The sequence below is a fragment of the Pagrus pagrus genome, assembly GCF_965226575.1.
Source record: "Pagrus pagrus genome assembly, chromosome: 12".
In the NCBI taxonomy this organism is placed as follows: Eukaryota; Metazoa; Chordata; class Actinopteri; order Spariformes; family Sparidae; genus Pagrus; species Pagrus pagrus.
The window spans coordinates 18,593,845-18,606,215 of NC_140196.1; the positions used below are offsets into that span (position 1 = coordinate 18,593,845).

At 39.5% G+C, this 12,371-nt stretch overlaps 1 protein-coding gene across 1 annotated transcript in view; it reads right to left on the minus strand.

The window, feature by feature from the left end:
• Positions 1-12,371, minus strand: part of lig1 (ligase I, DNA, ATP-dependent) — a 53,534-nt gene that overhangs the window by 38,077 nt on the left and 3,086 nt on the right. The window contains exons 3-10 of the mRNA XM_084369438.1: positions 11,957-12,134; positions 9,774-9,948; positions 8,126-8,263; positions 5,480-5,824; positions 5,215-5,326; positions 2,753-2,839; positions 1,115-1,171; positions 283-341 (exon numbers count right to left, since the gene is read on the minus strand). Coding sequence (XP_084225564.1) covers positions 283-341; positions 1,115-1,171; positions 2,753-2,839; positions 5,215-5,326; positions 5,480-5,824; positions 8,126-8,263; positions 9,774-9,948; positions 11,957-12,134 — 1,151 coding nt within the window. The remainder of the gene's footprint in view (positions 1-282; positions 342-1,114; positions 1,172-2,752; positions 2,840-5,214; positions 5,327-5,479; positions 5,825-8,125; positions 8,264-9,773; positions 9,949-11,956; positions 12,135-12,371) is intronic.

The following is a 12,371-nucleotide window of genomic DNA, read 5'->3' on the forward strand; positions in this document are numbered from 1 at the left end:
ACACACACACACACACACACACACACACACACACACACACACACACACACACACACACACACACACACACACACACAGCAACACTTCAACACAAAGACTCACATCATTGGAAGCCCACAGGTATATGCTCATCTCCACACACACACATCAATGAACTGACTCATCCTCCCACTTTTATGTGCAACCTGGCTTCATCATCATCTCCTTGATAGAGTGGCTGGCAGCCAGCTGCCTGTGTAGCTACATCAGCATGCATTATGGGAGAGATAAAATACCATTTACCTGGAGAGAGCAGCAGCACGGAGCGAAACAGGTTCGACAGCGTCTCAATGTTTCTCAGCCTAGAAAATGACAACGGGATTGCTTTGAGACAAGGAAGGCGAGTTAAACGAATTTTAAAGCCATCCAGTAAATACTGGGAGGCGGGAAATGAGATTTGTCTGGAGGTTTTAATAGGAAATGGAAGCTGGGGGGGCAGATGAACAGTTCATTTATGAAACGCTATACATCAATGGCAGCGGGTGGGAAAATTACAAGTCATCACCTTGTGGGAAAGCTTGTCATTCTATTATCCTCAAAAGATTAAAAGTAAGTCTGAAGATGTCAATTTGTTGCCAAAAGACTTAAGATATGAATCATCCTTTAAAATCGATAATCTGGATTCCTACAACTAAAAATCAAATGCAGTTCAGTCACCAAAAACTTCAAGTCTTTTCAATTTCTCAGTATGTTTTAACTCAACAGCTGTAAAATAAGTCATCAGCCAAGTTTCTAAAACAGTTGCAGAGAACAAAAGCTAAAAAACAGTTAAAAAAAGTGAGAAATCATTTGTTAAACATTCCTAGAAAGTGACCCAATTGTAGAATTCCTTCATGTTCCCTGCCATCCCCATAAAATTAATCCAATTTTCATGCTTTCCCTAGCGGAAACACACTCCTCTAATTATATTCCAGAGATTCCCAGCAGGAAACTTAGAAGCTGAGTGGTAATTTTGTAAAAACGCTTTGGTATACACTGTACCCTCTGAAAAGAGTGGCGGCATCACTCCCTCAAACGGTGTTTTCCTCATTCTGGGATTTAAATAAAACACTTTTCTTCCATATGGAGCTCTTACCTGCCAGAGTCCTCTTCAATCTTCTCAAAGGTGCGAGCCACTGCCAAGTACGGCACTCTGGAGAGTGATGAGCATGTAGTTAGCAGGCGAAGCCTCGACGCTGACAGATTTTTTACATTCACAGTGTTTAGCCGACTCAGCTGTTCAGAGCAACTAGCAATTAGTGCAACAGCAGAACGAGCTTTGATTCTGCGTTATCAAAACTCCATGAAAGCAACAGCAGGGAGGACAAAGGTCAGAGATGCCATGGTGGGGAAATCCTTACAATTACATTTCATAGGCAAAAATAAAGTATTATTCCCCATGTGACAGTGGAGAGAGGGGAGGGAGGGTGGAGGGTGGAGGGTGGAGGATTGGGGCAAACAGGACAAAAAGCCTCCTAAAGCGTTGCTCAGGTGTACCATGGGAGTATTTAACATTCTGAACATTACAGTCTCGAAATAAATTAAATAACTATCAGCACCTGTTATTTTCGTCTCTCTTTGGAGTAACAGATGGGTTTTGTTTACAATATGAGAAAATCTGTCAGAATGTCCATATTGAATCAGAGAGAAGCATTTACAAGTCAATTGAGTGACTTTTTGCTGACTGTGACTCGATATTATATAGTTATCTTGATGAGAATATATATGGTCTGTTATATATTGTGAAACAGCATAAGTATCATCTTTTCCTGGTTTTAAAGGCTGCATTACAGAAAAGCAATGTCATTTTCTGAACTTACCAGATGGTTCTACTTGTCTTTACACACTTAGACATATATTAGACATGTATATCCACATTACTGATGATTATTGATCAGAAGTCTCATTTTGTTAATATTCTGTAAAAAGGACCAATAGTCTACCCTACAATACTATATCAAATATTGTGATAATTGATTTTGTTGCCCAGTCCTACCATTTATGCAATGCTTTTGAGGAAATTTCAAAATATCCAGACATACGGTCAATTGCGTACTGCAATACAGCCTAAAAATGTTACAATATTATTATAGTCCAAACACAGTTTCAAAGGAGTAGAGAACATGACCATAAAGGATGGCTGACCGGAGTCTAAGCAGCCTCGTGTCCTTGATGTAAAATTCCATGATTTTTCCATGACTTTCCATTACTAAGCCAGAGCACTTCCCCGGTCTGAAAAATTGATTTCCTCTGAGTTTCTTAATGTTTGACTCTGGAAGGTTGCACAGAGAAAATCAGGTTGATTCTCAGAGGTGAGAATAAAAACACTATACAAATACGATTATCACGACTGTTGGGTGTAAACCTTGTTATCTCAAATCTTGGTGACGGGAGGAAATACAAGTGTGGGGGATTTTTGCTTTTCTTTGACAGTTTGAAGTAAAGGGTGAATATAAATATAGGGAGAAAAAAAGTTCTCTAGTTTCAGATTCTCTGTGAGGGTTTGTTGCTTTTCTATATTTCATGTGACAGTAAACTGATTTATTTTGGGTTATGGACTGTTGGTCGGACAAAATAAGCAATCCGAAGATGTGACCATGACAGTGAGGGACATTTTTTGACATTCAAAATGATTTGTTGTTTGTTGCAGCCCTAAAAATAAGTTAGAATTTGGTTTCCCATTTCTGCATAAGGTCATTGCAAAGACAGGTGAGCAGGTTGATTAAAAACTTACTTTTGGCCCTGCTTCCAGCAGGCGTGGTCCACAGGATGGTAGTTGGGCCTGGACGGATTGAAGTCCGTTTGTCCTGAGGTTGACTCACTAAGGAGAACGCAACAAGGAAAAGAGGAAGTTAAGAGTCTGACTGAATGATGCGACAGCTGTGACAGTCACATCTCAGATCTCTTTGTAGACAGAAATGCACATTATTATCATAACAAGGAGAAACTTTGAAAAGCAATGAGTGTTTTGAGGATCTTGAAAGCTTCACTTCACACTGAAAGAAGTTGAGCTAAAGCCAAGTTCATCTTGAAAGAAAAAGACTCAATGATTAAGAAAAAGTTCAGCAAGAAAAAGTGCAGCCTATTTATTAAAAGTGTTCTCCACATCAGCAGGGTTATATAATTTATTTTTGCAAAGATTACTGTCCAGTACAGTTAGAAGGTTAAGATTTTTACTGCAGTTAATACAAGATATATTTTCCTGTTCCTGAGAAGAGGTGCAAAAAACTACTGAGTTATACACAAATACCATAGCCTGAATTCATTACAAGGAGAGCCTCTATGGCTGTAAACCTTCTTTTGTATGCAACTCCTATCACTCCTACACTGTCACATACAAGGCAGTGATAAAAAATAAATAGTTAGGAGGATGAAAAATGCATTCCCTCAGTTTCTAGAGCTAAAAATAAACTGGCTGGAACAGTTAACATGACCTGAAAATGACAACACAGTAATACAGTGCTGCTGTTGCTGTTGCTACTGTATTATTTACATGTTGTAAGAGCACTTAACATACGACAGGCCGAGACAATGTGAAGGTACAGTAAGGATAATAATGACGAATACAGAAATAGTGCAAAAAAATGTGTTAAGATCTTGATTTGCATCTGGATGAACACAGATTAACAATAATTTGATATGCCAAGAAGAATTATTAAGAAAATATGACACATGGTGTAAAATGTCTCATCGCACTTTTTTAAGAAAGAATTCCTGAATTTCAGATTTTCAACAAAAAGTGGTCAGTTGTTCTTTGGCCTTTAAATTTGAATCAAATCTGTAGCTGCATTACAAGCAAACCCTGACGACAAATGAGCGACAGACTGTGCAGATGAAGACTTTCTTAGAACGGTGTCAAACTTCCACTACATTGGTTGTCATTTAACAACGAGTTTGAGAAGGAGTTGTAACACCTTATTGACCGCCTGACTGTTTGAATATACATTGGACATGGAGTATAATTGCACATGTGCGTCAACTGCAGTCTGGACTCAGAATGTGCGTGGCTATGAATAAAACAGATGATATAGTTCACGACAGGCCGCCTACAGCTCCACCGTGCTCTGATGCTGCCTTTCTCGTTTTGTATTTATGCCCATCTTGAAAAAATGATATTTTACTGGAATTATCAATAAGCAAAATTGATCTGATTAAGTGTTAACGTTCAGTGTGAGCACCCACATTGTGAGCCCAGATTATCATGTTGTGGGCGTGCAGAAAGGTTGTTTAAAACGTGTAAAGTGAACAAACGCATCTATATTGTGTTGTGAGAGAGATCCTGACAAAGACATCTTTCAAGGTTTCTGCTTAAAATCACATCATATAATTACTGTTAGTAAAACCAAGAGACATGCCAGAGAGGGGGGGTACTTGTTAGAGAAGACTGTTTCATATAACTTCAGCAATTTTTTCTCATATAAGTTGCCAATGACACCACCTACAACCGCATTACTGTTGGCTGTTCTTGTAACGATGCTTTGTGGGTTGACGTGTGGGACATTTCTCTCTAATTTGAGCGTTATCCAGTGAGGGATCTGTCTTGATGTCAGAGTGAATGGAGAGAAATGTTCACATATTCGTTATAAAATCAAGCTGAAGTTACTTTCTCTTCTTTTAGATCGAGTGAGACTTTTCTCATCACAGATATTGACAGCAGTTGTTGTGCTCTTTATCGTTTTGTCTTGTGTTGAATCAAACTTGGCCTAAATAGATACACATACCATATATTTGGTAAAGTGTAAGCTGTGTCTTTTAAAATGAAACATGTGATGGTCAATTTCTTTCTGTTTTTTGTTTTTTTTTATAGATAGAGCTGTTTGTTTGGATTAAGTAGGAAAATAGTACTTTGAGTGAGGGTTTTCAGTCAACTACAGCAACTTTCTCAAAGTCGGCCGGGGTCGAGAGGATTAAAAAAGGCACCAACAAACAAACTGGATGAAAGTTATCAAAAGTAATCAATAAAAAACATTCAATACCAGCCCTACTTCATCTCCACAGTGTCAAATTAGTTTCCTCTCACCTCCCTCTGCTACAATTATCTATTTACCAAAGGGGTCAGAGGTCAAGAACAGCTGAACAGCAACATCTGAATGAGGTAAGTGGGTGTCGAACAGGGGAAGCTACATACTACAATACAACGGTCAGGTAAAGCACCCAGCCTATCAAGCCGGAGTTGTCTGTTATATTTTGCCTTACCCTTTCGTATCTTTGCTCTCCTCCGCTGAAGTCTTCCTCTCTGCACTCGTCTTTTTCTCTCCTCCTTCATTCTTCTCTGGTTTCTCAGTTTTTACTGCAGCTTTTCTTGGAGCTATTAAAAAAAAACAAATGAAAGGGAAGGTGAGCGTGGAGCAGGGGTTGGGGCAGGACAATATTTTGCTGTCTTTCCTAACTGATAAAAGCATAGCACATTTACGGACACATTTTTTTGTGCAAGCACAGAGCTATGCAAATTCCTCCTCACCAAAGAAACTGCTGATGGGGGCTTTCTTGGGTAGCTCCTTATCTTTCTGCTCTTTTGCTTCTTTCTGCTTTTTCGCCGTTTGACTTTTTGGGCTCTCTTCTCCCTCTCGCGTGTCCTTTTCAACTACCTCCTTCTCATCGTTCGTCTTCTCCATTGCTTCATTTTGCTTTCCCGCCCCCTCAGCTTTTTCTTCTTTCTCATCAGAGCTCTTTCTCTTCACCCGCTCCTCCTCTCCTTCTTCTTTCTTCTCGTTCCCCACCTCCTCATCAGGGCTGTTAGCCTCGGTCACTGCCTTTTCAACGCTTTCTTCCTTTGCTCCCTCATCCATGGGTTCACCAGGGTTCCCTACACAGGGTGAGACAGAAAGGGAGTTGAGTCATTGAAGAAATAAATGCCAGCAGGTTGACTGAGGGCGACCCACTTTATTTGTGAGCCCATGATTGAAGATGGTTTTCAACATAATAGCCGGTTTCAATAAATGCCTCAGGTTATATTTTTTAAGGGTTTCCTTTTCACCCGTAGGAGTCGGGTAAGGGAGAAATTACCATTGACAAACTTGTACTGTGAGTCCCAGCGGATAGAGCTCGGGTCATGATACTGGCTGAGTGAGGAAACAGACATGAAACTTTAATTTTCTCACCCTCAAGTTAAAATGACTGCTGAATCCAGCATTTACTGTTGGTACTATAACAGCCAATTTTAGAAGAGCGAGGGGCCATTTTTCTGTCTGCTGAGCGACTGTAGGTACACATGCCAAAAGTGGTCTGGCATGTGTAGTGGCATCTTAATAGAAAGATTAAACTGGGATTAAAGGGTAGCAAGCTTTAGAATTGTAAGCAATAACTGAAGAGAGCTGCCTTTCCTTTCATTTTTTGAGCCTTAGGCTGTTTTCTTTTTGTTTTTTCAGTTTTCACTCACTTAATCTGCAGGCTTATGGCATCGTCACTGCGCATGTCTTAGATCGACATTAGGGGTGCAAATAATGATTCTTTTCACTGTTGATTAATCCATCGCTAATGTTCTCTTGTCTATAAAACGTGAGAAAATGATAAATTAAACATCTTGTCAGTGCTTCCCAAAGTCCAAGAGGACGTCCTTAAATGTCCAGACGTCCTAAAATCTGAAAAATATTTATATTTAAGAAACTTAATTCAGCTAATTTTGATGTTTTTTTCCTTGAAAAAATACTCAAAAAACTAATCGATCAATAATTAAAATAGTTGGTAAATAATTTAATAGTTGACAACTAAGCAATTATTTGTTGCAGCCCTTGTCAACATATCATTATTTTCTGGATAAAACACATCAATTGGCATCAATTGTTTTCCCTGATCTACTAATTTTTTTTTCTATTAATCCATCCAATTGTTTAATTTATAAAATGCTCGAAAATAAAGAAAAAGCAACGAATCCTCACATTTGACAAGCTGAAACCATCGAATGTGTCTTTTTTTAGCTTGATAACTGACTTTAAGCAATTAATTGGAATAATTTAAAATGGTATAAATTGGCGCCGACTGAGGACACCGACCACAGACGTTGTTGTTGTTCATCTTGTTCTGGTTATGTTTATGACGTTACTCTACCTGACACCATCATCTGATGCAGCTGCTTAACTGCTGTCCGTGCTATTTGAATAAAACTGAATACTATGAGATATGTGCGAGACAGGATTGCCTGCCATAAACCACAAACACACACCACTCGTCATCAGACAGGTGGCTACAGTTAAAGTTGACATTACCTAGTTACCTACAAGCAGTGAGCAGCTAAAACAGATAGAAGTTGTGTTTTCTGACAAAAAGAACATGCTCCAGTCAGATCACTAAGCTCCTCGACCGCTTTGGTTTTGAATGTTCCTGATGTGTCCCATAAAAGTTCACCAGCACTTTTATGCTTTCTGTTTTCATGCCGTTAAACTGTGAAACTCACAACCACTGGATATTAGACTGGCAAGCTTTCTCGATATTTATATAAGGAAATAAAAAAAAAACTCTTTTCCATCTGGTTTTGAATTTACAGTTTTACTATAGTTTAGTTTTTAGGTTTTAGTCATTGATTATATCTTTTTTTTTTTTTAAATCGCTTATTTTATTGACTTTCATTTAGTGACCTTTAACATTTTATTGTTTTATTCCTTTATAGTTTATTTTGTTGTTTATTTTGGTATTTATTGTTTCAAAGACCAGACTTTGTTGCTGCGTGAGGCACTTTAGGCTGCATCTTTATATGAAAGGTACTATAACAAACAGACCTGTTGAAAGAAGGTCACAGTTTGGGTCTAAACCGTATAATGTATGAGCAGATTTATAGTTCTGAACTTATACTTAGCTTCCATAGCCAACATCCACTTAGTTGTTTCCTGCCTTGCACTCTGACAAAATCAATAGGAGTCACAAAATCCATGCAGAGTCTGACAATCACCATCAATAATCTATAATTGGCTGTTAATAAAACACTTACTAAACATGCACTGAATTTTGGGCGTTGTTTGTTTTTTCCGCCCCTGTATCCAAGGTGTATCCACATTTTAAAGTCCAAGGAAGTCTCCAGTTCATTTTCCATTCTCACTGAGACCCTCCAGCCTGGTGGAGTTGCAGTGTGTTGTACTCTGTTATCTGACTCACAGCAGAGGTGAAGGCATACCTGGGCTGCTGGCACTGCTCTCCACACGGGGTCGCTTGTTTTTCTGACCCTGCTCCTCCTTGGCCTCATCCTCTTCCTTCTGACTCTCACCGCCGCTCCCGCTCTCATTGAGCTTCCTCTTTGGGAACATCTTCCTCGCTGCACATGTCAGGACGGGCATTAAATTAAAGAAGAAGAAGAAAAAAGAAGTAGTGAGAGGCATCCCAACTGAAATCATGCAGATCAAACAGAAAGAGAACGTGGAGATGAAAACACGACGGGTCTGCTCTCCCTTATTGCAGATGTAGGGCAAAGAAAAAAAGAGAATCACAGATTCGTACTTTGCTAATGAAAACACTAATTCCATCCTGAAAGATATTATGCAGCACGGCAGCTTAGGGTTCCAAGTGTAATTTCCTCTGTAATTTTATGCAGCAGTGGTGCTCGAGGGTAATTTTAGTTTTGGTTCCACGTCCGCCTCTGTTTTGGTCCTTGTTAGGGTTCTAGCACAGGTAGCACTGCTGAGGTTTTTCCTTCGACATATTATAATTAAAGCATTAAACCGGCACATTAAGAATGCTATTTCTGGTCAAATTAAAGCGTTACTTTAATGTGATGTTTTCTTTCTGATGGTGATGGTGGCAGGGCGTTTATTGTGGCAACGCACCACTGCTGAAAGCAAACAGTGCAGTCATCAAACAGAAAGGGAATGGGATGATGAAAAGAGAATGAGCCGCGAAAGTAGGATGAAGGAAACAAAGTGAGGAAGGAGGTTCTTCCCTGATGAAAACAAAGCTAGAAAACTGTGTAGCTCTAAGAAGCTTAACTTCTCTATTCAAAATCCTACATATGTGGTGTGACATGAAAAATAGAGCAAGTAAAAGGCGCCACTTAGTCACTTGGCCATTCTCTTTCATGCTAAATGTGGACTGATTACACGTACATCTCATTTAGAATTTACAGATAACGAACATGTAACTTCTAACTTTCACGTGTGAAACACTGAGGTCCTGCACAGACTGCAGCCATAAAATAATAATCATTAAACAGGCTCATGCTTTTTTTTTTTTTTCAAGAAAGTCACCAAAGCCTGCAAACCTAAAAGGAACCATATAAACATTTACGATGAGCTACAATAATAAGACGACTCGCTCTGCTGCTTCCGTTGACACCCAGTCAGCAGAAACTTTACATCGCAAGATAATGCAGAAATAAAATTACTATGATCACAATGCAAATACATGCAGAAAAATAATGAAAAAGGCTCAGGGTGTGTACTCGTGGTTCAGCAGATGAGATAAATATAAATGCACCGCAATCTTGACTCTTGGTTGTCAGTCTGAGGGTTGAGACCCGACCAGGGAGTCAAGAGATAAATGAAACACGAGGGTGGAAGTGTACTTAGCTGTGTCTGGTGAACAAACTTCTCATGCATGCAGTTTGTTATAAATGCCTTGTTTTTCCCCTCATTGTGAAATAATGAGTATTTGGAGCCATTAGGCTCCTGCTAACAAGTAATCAAGTAAAATAGCTCGAGGCAGAAAAACTATCAATCCTCAGCTGGTGTCAAAGTTCAAATAATGCTGCAACTTGGGAGAAAAAGTTGAGAAGTGCAGCGTGAGTGAAGAGTGAAAAAAGAACGATTGAAGAACAAATGGATCATACTGACCAGTCTTGCGTTTAATGATCCCCGAGGGGGAGATGGAGTTTGGGGTGCTGGGGGTCTCAGGTGATGCTGAAGAGGCTGGAGTGGCTGGAGTGGCTGGAGTGGCGGGGGTTACAGGGGTGGCTGGGGCAGGTGGAGGAGACAGAGGGGTAGGAACTGCCTTGAACACATCATCCTTCTGAAACACACAAAAAGTGTTGGTATTAGACAGCATTAAAACATTTTTTTCTTTTTTTTGAAAAAAGCATTAATGGTGCGATTAAGTGTAGATCATGGTCAATGATCAATGAAAGTGCAGGAACTGTAAGGCTGTCTAAAACAACAAGATCCGGATCATCAGGTCCGTTTGTGTCACCCATCCTCGATGTGGCATTTTCTGCCAAAATAAATGAGAACTCACTTGGTTATGGACCGTCTATGAACAATGACCTCCAAATCACAACAGTAGCTGTCTAATGCGACCAGTGGTGTGTATGTTTGGCAATCTAATGATTAGATTAGCATCTCATGGTATTGAATAACAAAATGAGGGGGTGTGCGCCGCTGTGTCTTTAACACTGTATGTCCAGCAGTGGGGAGCAGCCTCTCTTCCACATCGCAAAGTCATCACTGTGCAAGATGCTGAGTGGGAACAGGGTTTTGAGATATTTTTTTCACCACAGAGTATTTTAAAGTTGTTAATTGGCCACATGTGTGTGTTGGTCAGCTGGTGTCATCTCATTAGAGTCAGTGTCTGGGTGATGGTGTAAAATGTATTCATAATACAGGCCTACTTCATGATTGTCTTGAAGACAACTCAAGCGTGTGCTCACTTTAGGCTTTCAGACTGAGTTGAGTTCGGCCTTTTGATCACATTATCAATTAACATTAAGAAGATTTTTGACATTTGTGAATCGATTTTTTCCACCCATCTAGACCTTGTTACAGTGTCTACTTTTACATTAGTAATAGTGTTAAATAGCGTCTTGTTTAAAAGCCATGCCACTGAGCACATCTGGGACAGAACAGTTGGTGTTGATGAAGAGTTTTTTGAGCTCATCTGATGATAAGTCAGACAAACAAAAGGTCTGAAGTTTGTGCCAGAAATCCTGATTTCTAATCTGCTGAAATGATCAGTTGATTAATCAACAACTCTGATAATCGATTGTTTATAAAGTTGCATTCTCTCTGAATTCTAAGAACAAGTTTCCAGACCCAAGCAAAGTCCCCAGAAAATGTTGGACGCGTGAAGATGTCTAGTTTCGATGACAGATTAATCACTGATGAAAATAATCATTAGTTGCCGCTCTGCATTGAACTCTGGTAGAGCTGCTCTGTGACCCTACAGACGTATTAGTCCCTAATCACGAAACATATATAATAATCATCGTGACCATATGACAGCGATGCAGGTGGATCATGCTGACAAACACAAAGGATCCGTCACAATCTCTTCCCTTGATGAACACATAATGAATAATTTCTGACGCATCACAAACCAAATGAAGAGGGCTGTTAAGAGAAGTGTTTATCAAACAACAGGTGGTGAGCGCCAGCCCGAGCCGATAATCAGGTCTTTTCATTACACGGCTTATTGACAAAGGCATTCAACATGGTGATTCACCATACAATTACTATGCCTTTGTGCAACAGTGTTTTTCCGACCACTGAATAAACAATAGGCACTGATACGCCTACAGGGGCTCAGAAAGTCGTGTATTCATTCAGTTTGTGCAGGTTTTGTGAATTTGGATTTGATGGCTTACATCCCATTTTGACTTTTACATTGTGCAAGAAAAAGTCTACTGGTAATTAGTCCTTGCCTCAAAAGAGTTTTGAAATTAATATCCAAAACAGTTACATCAGTTAAGTACATAGAGAAAGGCACACGAGGAAAACAAAGCCATATATATCATATATAAATAAGGTTATATCAAATTCATCATCTCATTAATCACATCACGTACATTCACAAATATGTTGCATTAAAGTTTGATAAGACTAAGTAAAAATCTTAAAATCATGTGCAGCCTTTGCCTTTTTTCATTCATGGCTCTTAACATCAAATAAAAATAATTCTGCTTTGTTTTTCGAATGATGATGACATCCCATGACACTGTCAATTTTCTCGCAATAAAGTCACTGTTGAGTTTAGTGATTGAAAGAGACTCTGATGTCCTATTCAAGAAGAGAAAGATGCCATTTACCTTTTCAGTTTTACCAGCTCCTTTGTCTTCTTGTCCCTTGGTGGCGACTTGTTCTTTTACAACTGGCGCATCGTCGTCGTCGCTATCCAGGATCTGACGGCTGCGTTTGGCAACCTTCTTGATTGGTGAATCAACTTCCTGGACACCGTTCTGCACCTTGAGGGGGCTTTTGGCAGGTCTGGAGACAAGCACACAGACACACAAACAAGAGACCATGTAATTCAAATAAGCATTTATATGAAAAACGTTCAAAAGCACATCCACATGGTGCGGTGTTAATAAAGAGGGATAGTCGATGGCAAAAGCAGTAAAAAAAAACACAACAGAGACATAAAATTCAAGGCAGGAGTCATAAAAGACAGGTCGAGGCACTGATGAAAAGATCATTACGTAAAGACAAGTGTATTAAAGTGAG